The sequence below is a fragment of the Falco peregrinus genome, chromosome 14 (genome assembly GCF_023634155.1).
Source record: "Falco peregrinus isolate bFalPer1 chromosome 14, bFalPer1.pri, whole genome shotgun sequence".
NCBI lineage: Eukaryota > Metazoa > Chordata > Aves > Falconiformes > Falconidae > Falco > Falco peregrinus.
Window position 1 is genome coordinate 12,875,676 of NC_073734.1, and position 8,237 is coordinate 12,883,912.

The 8,237-nt window shown below is 44.7% G+C and overlaps 1 protein-coding gene across 6 annotated transcripts; it reads left to right on the forward strand.

Moving 5' to 3' along the window:
• Window positions 1-1,610: 1,610 nt before the first annotated feature.
• On the forward strand, window positions 1,611-6,574 carry PDP2 (pyruvate dehydrogenase phosphatase catalytic subunit 2). 6 transcript variants are annotated; one of them, XM_055818909.1, is made up of 4 exons: window positions 1,611-1,752; window positions 2,200-2,340; window positions 2,600-2,691; window positions 4,454-6,574. In XM_055818909.1, the coding sequence occupies exon 4, from the start codon at window positions 4,510-4,512 to the stop codon at window positions 6,112-6,114; it is 1,605 nt and encodes a 534-aa protein (XP_055674884.1). In that variant the 5' UTR covers window positions 1,611-1,752; window positions 2,200-2,340; window positions 2,600-2,691; window positions 4,454-4,509; the 3' UTR covers window positions 6,115-6,574. The 6 variants fall into 6 exon arrangements, with proteins under 6 accessions (XP_055674884.1, XP_055674882.1, XP_055674886.1 ...); XM_055818907.1 differs by having other exon boundaries at window positions 2,200-2,336; XM_055818911.1 differs by having other exon boundaries at window positions 2,200-2,336; window positions 2,626-2,691.
• Window positions 6,575-8,237: the final 1,663 nt, after the last annotated feature.

An 8,237-nucleotide genomic window follows, 5' to 3' on the forward strand; every position in this document is an offset into this window, starting at 1 on the left:
TCTGCTTTTTTAAACTTTAATTATATATCAGTCTGGTTCATCAGCATAACCAAACACTCCAAAGCAGAATCTAAATCTCAATTCAACTTAATATCCATTCCTGTCAAGTACTGGATATTAATCCTGAAACCTGTTAAGTTTCTTGGAAGCTTTCAATAGGGCATTCCTTCTTGTGTTTAGAAAATATGGGATGAAAGCCACACTTTCTTCTGCAGGACTGTTAATTGTTTCACCTTCATTTGCACATTTCCTGAATCACTTCAGTTTATGTATATGAGTGCATGAAATTACTGCATGAACATGTGAGAAATAAGCAATAGCTTTCAGCTGAAGATAAGCATTTCAACACACCAGGAGCACAGGAAACTCAGAGCAGCTGTATGAGGTTTTATCACTGTTGTAAATGGTACAAAACCTGAAAAAAAGGTGTAGGTCAGAATGAAGAGTGCCTTGAGACCCAGAAACTACTGTTGGTATACCTGAGCAGCACAGCAAAGCAGAGAGATGCAAGCAAGGGCTGCTGTGGGTGACCTCCTTCAGTTCAGCAGATTTGTCAGGCAAACAATTACATCAAACTTAACTGTTTTCCTGTGTGCTAAGATATTGTCCCGAAATTTTTCTTTAAGGTGACCTATTTTTTTTCTTGATATGGTCTTTCATTTGATATGTTTCTTTGTATTAATAGGAAACAACCCTCATCTGCAACATGTTATTTAAATGAAAAATGCTTCTGTACAAGAAGCCAGGAGAATAAAAAACGCACTTGTAACGTTAAAGCCTCTAGTGACTTAAGCCTTTGTTTCTGCGAAATCCCTATAACAGGTTAAAGCAAAGGCTACTTAGTAACCAATCCATAACACACAATAACTACTTATTAACCACCATGCACTTTGGGCCCATTCCTTGTCTTGGTACACCGTATAAAACCACCCAGTAGAAATTTTAACCAGGACAAGCAGGTGTATGAAACCAAAAAAATAGGGAGGCGGCAAAATGAGACTTCAGTTTTTATTCTCTATAATTTAGATGGGCTATCATGTTCAAAAGGGCTTTGTGATTTTGAGCCTCAATCAGCTGGTGGCCTCAAAAAGTATGCAATTGCTTTTTTAAAAAGTAAATAAAAAACCCCAAACAAAACCCCTAAGGACCCTTCCTCAAGAGAATACAGTTTTTTGAACTTTATTAATGAGAAGAAAATTCTTGCTGGTGCGGTTTTTTTCTAACACACCTCAGTCGCCTGCTTTTATTGCTCACGTTATTATCGTGCTTAAAAATACGCAGGAAACCGAACGGCGCAGAGCCGCGGCGGCCCGACCGGCCCTGGGGGCCTCACCCGCGCTGAGACAGCGCAGCGCCGGGCCCTCGGGGCGGCGGGGGTGCCGGGGGCTCCGGCCCCGCGCATCGCCCCGCACCCCGGGGCCTAGCGGCAGCTCCGGACCGAGCTTTACCTCGCTCCCCCGGAGCCGTGGCCCAGCCTGCCGGCGGAGGCGCTGGGCTGAGGCGGGCGCTGCGGAAACATGGCGGAGGGGCGGGCGGCAGGGAGGACGGGCTCGGCCCCGCCGTGTCCTGACAGGAACCCGCGCACCGCCCCTCGGCGCGGCCGTTGCTGGGGGCGGGGCGCCGAGGGGCGGCGGTGGCGTCGGAGGCGCGGGTTGGGCGGCGGGGCCGTCAGTCAGCGCCCACCTCCCGCGCCGCGCCGGCGAGCCCGGAACCTGCAGGGCGGCGGGGGTCGTGTGGCGGCTGCGGCGGCCGGTGGGTGCGCCCCGGGGTGCCGCGGACGGGCCGCCCAGGGCGGGGAAGGAGGCGCTGCTGGCGGGGTGGGGGGGCGCTTCAGCCGCCGGCGGGTGAGCGGTGCCGGGCAGCGCCGTGCCGCGCTGCGGGGGCTCGCCTGGGCGGTGGCCGCCGGCCCTTCCGCCGCGGCACCGGCTGAGCCGGGCGGGGCCGTGCCGCGGGGTAGCGGGAGCCGGGCCCGGCTGGACGGGGCAGCGGGAGGACGGAGCCGCGGGGCAGGGAGGCCGCGGGGAGCGTGCGGGGTGGGGGCTGGCGGGGTGCGGTGCGGTGGGGGTGGCGCTGGGGAGGCGGGGGGCGCGGGGCGGGTGGTGCGGGTTGTGTCAGGAGCGTGTGTGAGGGGAATGCGGGGCGGGGGCAGGGGCTGGAAAGCTGCATGTAATGGATATCTGGGTTTTTTATGGGAGAAAGTGGGCGTTTCTCGTCCGTGAGCCCCCAGCTGACACTGGCTGCCCAGCAGCGAGCGGGGCGTGCTGCGGGAGCACCGTGGGTTTCATTGATTACACGAATTGACCTGACGAGGAAGTACCGCGTTTGGTGCTGAAGTGGTAGGTGTGTGTAAGGTTTATGTAATTGGCTCTTATATAATGGCCTTTAGCACATTGCTTTTATTAGCACTTGGTACTGTGTTTTAACGTGTTTTGTGCTGGAGGGGCTAATGGATGAGGGTGGGCGTCCTGGGCAGGAGCGGCGGAGCCCGCACACTGCGGCTGGGTGGGAGCCCGAGGATGTGGAAACTTGTCTTTATGGGCAGTGAGTAGGGGTGGCTCAGAAACGTGCTTCGGGACTGATCGATGCTACCTGACCTTAGGCCAACACATGTCTAAATGGTGTTAGGCAACTGTGCTGCTAGGGAAAAACCCACCACCTTGCTGGGTCTGTCGGCCAGCTGATGTGAACAGGGTAAGTTTGTATAAAACACTGTTTCTATTGGTGTTTGGAGTCGGGAGCGTGAAAGTTGTCATTGTTTCAATCTCATGTGGCTCGGAAGGGTGGGAAGAGAAAGAAGAAAAAACCAGAACAGTATGGGGAATGGCCTGGGAAACCTTGACAAACACAAAGGCTTGTCTTGCGCTGTTGGTGCTTCTTGGGTTTAGCTGATGCTGGTTTAGCGCTATTGGCTGTCTTCCCATTAGCTTTATTTTGGTTGTGTTCTCCCTGCAGTAGAGCAAAAGGTGTCAGTTGTGTTGGGAGGTGCTAGTCTCCCAGGAGACTGCTGGTGATCCTCCAGCAATGAACTGGCATTGCCTTTCCCATCTGTTCTCCTGCCATTGGCGGTAAAATTATGCTTCATATTTGCTTGTCCTCATAGGGTCCCCAGAATTATAGTGGTGGGGTCCTTGTTGGAATAGCTCATGTGCTCTTTTCTGTTAAGCATGGATGGTACGCTTCAGAAATGTATGGTGGCATGTTGCTTTTGTTTTCCAAATGGAATTTCAGTAAAATTCTTAGGTTGTATCAGTAGGCCTTTGGTTTAGAATAGTTTGAGCTTGTTTTTAGCTCCTGCTGATTTCTTAGCAGCATTTTCATGGAAGTGGCCAGGCTCATAGCTCATGAAGTGCGCTGCTAACAAAACCAATATTGCAGTAGTATTTAGCATATCTGGCTGGGGACCTAGAGCATGTGGTGCTACAGGCCACCTGAAAGTGTTTCAGAGCTCACAGAAAACTGTATTGTTCTAACTGGCTTCTAGCATGATCTTTCGGGCTACTATACAGTTAGGTTTTGAAATCTGTGGGGCAAAATTCTGCTGTGGAGTAAGCATCTGGTTGTACGTAGCAATTTCCCACAGCTTAAATACCTTCTGTAAAGAACTTCAGGTCCTCAGGTGCCATAGGTTTTAGCACTGTTGGCAGCAGAGCTCTTCACAGCTGCTTATTCTAATTGCATTCTGAATGAACACACTAAACTGTAAACCTGTAAAAGTTGTCAGTGTAACTGCTATAACTTTCACTGCATCAAAGTGCACAATGCCATGATAAATGCATTAACCACCAGTAGAATCTGCCTTCAGCTCCACAAAAAATCCTACTTGCCGGAAGGCTGGTTCCAGACCCTGAAGGTGTATTTAAAAAAAACACCACCAACAAAAACCAGTTGAGCTTATAAACTGGAACAGAATTGGAATCATAGACGAGCTTGCTCTAGATGTAAGGATAGTGACAATTCATAAAAATAATTTATTTGCCACATGTGCTGATCTTCTCTTGGTTTTGATATTTAGGGTGTGTTAATAGAATATATATATCTAGTTTAGAAAGTCTGCTGGAGTTATTGTATAAGTTGTGCATTAATTGTCACTTAAGTTGCTGTTTTCTTACTCATTGGATCAGTTTGTTCTGTGTCATGTTGGACGAGGCTTTTCACTGTACGGTTCACAATTACATTTCTTGTAATGTTGGCATTTCTTCTTAGCCTTGCCACAATGAGGAAAAACGTGCCTGCACAATAAAAATTAGCTTTTCTGATGAGTTAACTAGAGAGGGGTAGTCCTGTCAAAAGTTATAATTAAATGATGGAAATTGTATCACTTCTAAGATGCCTCTATCTATAGCGGTCTATTTTGGAAAAAAGTTCTGAATGTTTCTGTGAGATCTAGACTGGCTTTTGTATTGCTGCTTGCAAACCTTCTAAATTTTTTACCTTTCCTATTCTTATATTCCAGGCTGTAAGGACATTCTGTGTTACTGGAGGAAGGTGCTTCTATTTGTGGAGTGACTTATGATGTCAAGAACTGTATCATCCTGGATCTTGAGCTCAGCAAGAAACAGCATTGTTTTACAAGGAAAAGGATGTTTTTACTCCATCTGTATCCCAAATAGAAACAATATAAAATGGAAGCTTGTTTTCTCCAAAACACGTCTTCACCCTTCTGGGAGCTGCAACTTAGACAAAACTTTCTTCTTAAAAAAAGCATTCCGACACACTTCCACTGAAGAAGAACAATTCTCTTTCCAGTTGTCTCCATCACAAATCAATGATATACTCAGAGCAGGTGAATTATCCCATAAAATACTACATTTGAATGGTAGAAATGCAAGTTCTGTCTTGAGGTTTGAAAGTAACCAGTTGGCATCCAACACCCCTATCGAAGACCGCAGAAGTGCAGCCACTTGCTTGCAGACCAAAGGGATGATGTTTGGAGTCTTCGATGGCCATGCAGGTTCTGCGTGTGCTCAGGCAGTAAGTGAGAGACTACTTCATTATATAGCGGTTTCTCTCATGTCTCGGCAAACCTTGGAAGAGATCGAGCTTGCTGTGGAGTGCATGAAACCAGTTCTGCCTATTCTGCAGTGGCACAAGCATCCAAATGATGTAGAGTATCGAGAAATAGCTTCACAATATTTTGAAAACCTCAGAGTTTACTGGCAACACCTACTGGACCTAGACACTGAGCCAGGATTTAGTTTAGAAGAAGCCATGATATGTGCATTCAAAAGGTTAGACTCTGATATATCACTGGAAGTTCAGGCTCCCCAGGAAAACGAATTGATGAGAAATGTTGCCCTTCAAGTAGCTTTTTCTGGTGCAACAGCCTGTGTAGCTCACATTGATGGTGTTCACTTACATGTTGCAAATACCGGTGATTGCAGAGCAATTTTAGGGGTTCATGAAGAAGATGGAACGTGGTCTACTCTCCCTCTAACCAGAGACCACAATGCCTTTGATGAATTTGAAATTAGAAGACTGAAGAGAGAGCATCCTAGATCTGAGGAGAAAACCCTATTTGTGAATGACAGATTACTGGGGATTCTCATGCCCTCCAGAGCTTTTGGAGATGTGCAATTAAAATGGAGTAAAGAATTGCAACACAGCATTCTCGAGAATAGCTGTGATGTTGAGGCTTTAAATATTTATCAGTACGTTCCTCCAAACTACCATACACCCCCTTATTTAACTGCAGAGCCTGAAGTCACATACCACAAATTAAGAAGCAAGGATAAGTTTCTAGTTATTGCTTCAGATGGACTATGGGAGATGCTAAGCAATGAGAAGGTTGTAAAACTTGTTGCTGGACACCTTACAGAGCTTAATGCACAGAAACCACAACTGGCTTTTGAGAAACCAGTCAATTTGGGTTATATGCACAGCTTGTTACTGCAGAGGAAAAACAGAGGCATTGCCTCACTTGATCAGAACATAGCTACTCATTTAATAAGGCATGCAATTGGAAGTAATGAGTATGGGGAGGTGGACCAAGAGAAACTTGCTGCAATGCTGACATTGCCTGAAGACCTTGCAAGAATGTACAGAGATGATATCACAGTTACTGTGGTGTATTTTAACTCAGAAACAATTGAAAATTACTACAGAAACAATGAATAGAGACTTGCACTGCTGCTGTTCTATACCACTAGCCAGCTTTGATGCTGAAACCATTACTGGTTTTTCTCTAATAGTCCACCTGTTACCAGTGTTATGGACTGGAAGTTCCTAAATCCTTTTGTTATTTACTAGTCTTCAAAATAATGATCTAGAAGCAAGTTGGTGAAAGTTCCCTGGGTTTCCAGGTCTCTACACACTGAAGAAAAATGTTTCAATAAAAGTTTACAGGAATGTAACTCAACTAGACTGCTGACCCAGTTCTGCTTCCATGGGAACTACTGGTAAAACTTTTCCAAATGAACAAATGAGACAAATTTCACTGAGACTGGTACAATTTAATAGAGAGCTGAGTAATACCTGTAGCTGTGTGAAGTGTAAGAAAGGCTCTGCTCTTGTGGAAAATGAGTAGCATCCTATTGAAGCACTGTAACTGAATTAAATAAATAAACTACCAAACCTCTTTATGATGTAATAGTGTCAGATACTTTAATTAATTACCTTGTATATGTGAAGACAACACTAAAGAAGGCTGTTCAGAGCACCCTGGGATTTTCAGATGTTTCTTTCCTAATCTTTTTTTAAGATAGGAAACAAAAATCTTATTTTCTTCTGCAGTTATTTTGAAGTGTGAATGCCTATTCTCTTAACTCTGTGTGTGGACTTCTGTGGCAATTTACAGCTCAAACACACATGAAGGGCTTTATAATTCCCTGTTTAGGAATTAACAGTACTAGTCTTTAAGCGATTAAGTGTTTAACTTGCGTAAAGTATATATGCTTTTATTGTGTTGATCTATGAAGTGCTGTGCATCAAATGCACCAACTGTAATTCAAATGAAGTTTGACAAATCCAGAAGTTCAGAAATTCACCTAAATGTAAATACAGCAAAGCAGAGAGCAACATTCTCTTCAGAGAGAAACAGCAGTGCTGATATTTCACTAAGATATGTTTAATCTTTACTCTTATTCTTGCTTTTGGATGTCAGCTTTTCCTTATACGTGCAGAGTTGTTTTCTCTAACGAATGCATGTTCTGATCTCTGAACATACTTTTCTGTATTTCAAAGGTTTTCTTCTATGCTATGCTTTCTAGAGTGTCAATCCAAGCTTGCAAATCAGCTGTATTTTCTTAAATTTTACATAATGGTGGTCTCTAGTGACTCTTTTCCTTGTTTATGCACAGCAGTAACTATTGCCTGCAAGAACGTGGGTACTGGGAATATAGGACTGTTTACCACTTGCTACTGAGTAAGAGCTTGTGTCAGTGCAGCAGAGCAGATAAAAATACAGCTTTTTTTTTCCCCCCTTCTGAACGTCACTTAAAAGCATTATCTTTCTGCACTTTAGCAGATGAAAAAGTACTTAAACTTTCCTTAAGATCTTAAGTAGATGAGATCTTGGGGCATAGACCAGTAGCAGTTGTGGATTTGAAGCTTTTTGTATACTTTTCCTTCAGATAAAAATTCTCAGTGCTTTTTCAGGTGTTTAAATAATCAGTTTTGAAGATGGATTAGAAGGAAACTAAAACTGTTTAAAAAATATCCATGCTTTTGACTATTCAGGATTGACCTGTAAGTCAATGCTACAACTGCAATCACTGAATATATCCTTAAAAAACTCTGTTCTGGAAAACTAATGTACTTTTTTTTTTTTTTTTCTTTTTTTTCCCCCCTCTTTTACTATTTTCCCCCCATCTAGTACACATTGGAGCACACCCAGCAATTTAACCTGGAGGCAGGTAGCCCTATTTTTCAGATAAAATGAGTAGGTCTATTCCCTGACACTTAGATCTTGGTGACGGGGACTGCAGGAAGACTTTGTATGTGCAAAATGTTGCAGAGGTTGCTGAAATTCTGGCTGCTTGGGTCCTCCTGAGGTTGGTATTGTGGAGCCTGAGCTTTCATCCACTGGAGAAAGGCAAACAACAAAGGTCAGGCCCTGTGCTAACCTCAGGAGGAGTCTGGTCTACCTACAAGGCAGTTGGGTGAGGAGGGGAGAGCTCTTCAGCAGCATTCCTAAACTCTTTTGGCTTTAAGTGGGCAGTTTCCATTTGCTCTTACAAATCTGTTTGTGTGGTCAGTTACATGCTTCATTGCTTGAAATTTAGACATAAAGCAGTAAAAGA

What these genes read in the sequence shown, in the direction of transcription:
- PDP2 (XM_055818909.1), top strand. Translation starts at nt 4,510, where the DNA reads ATGATGTCAAGAACTGTATCATCCTGGATCTTGAGCTCAGCAAGAAAC.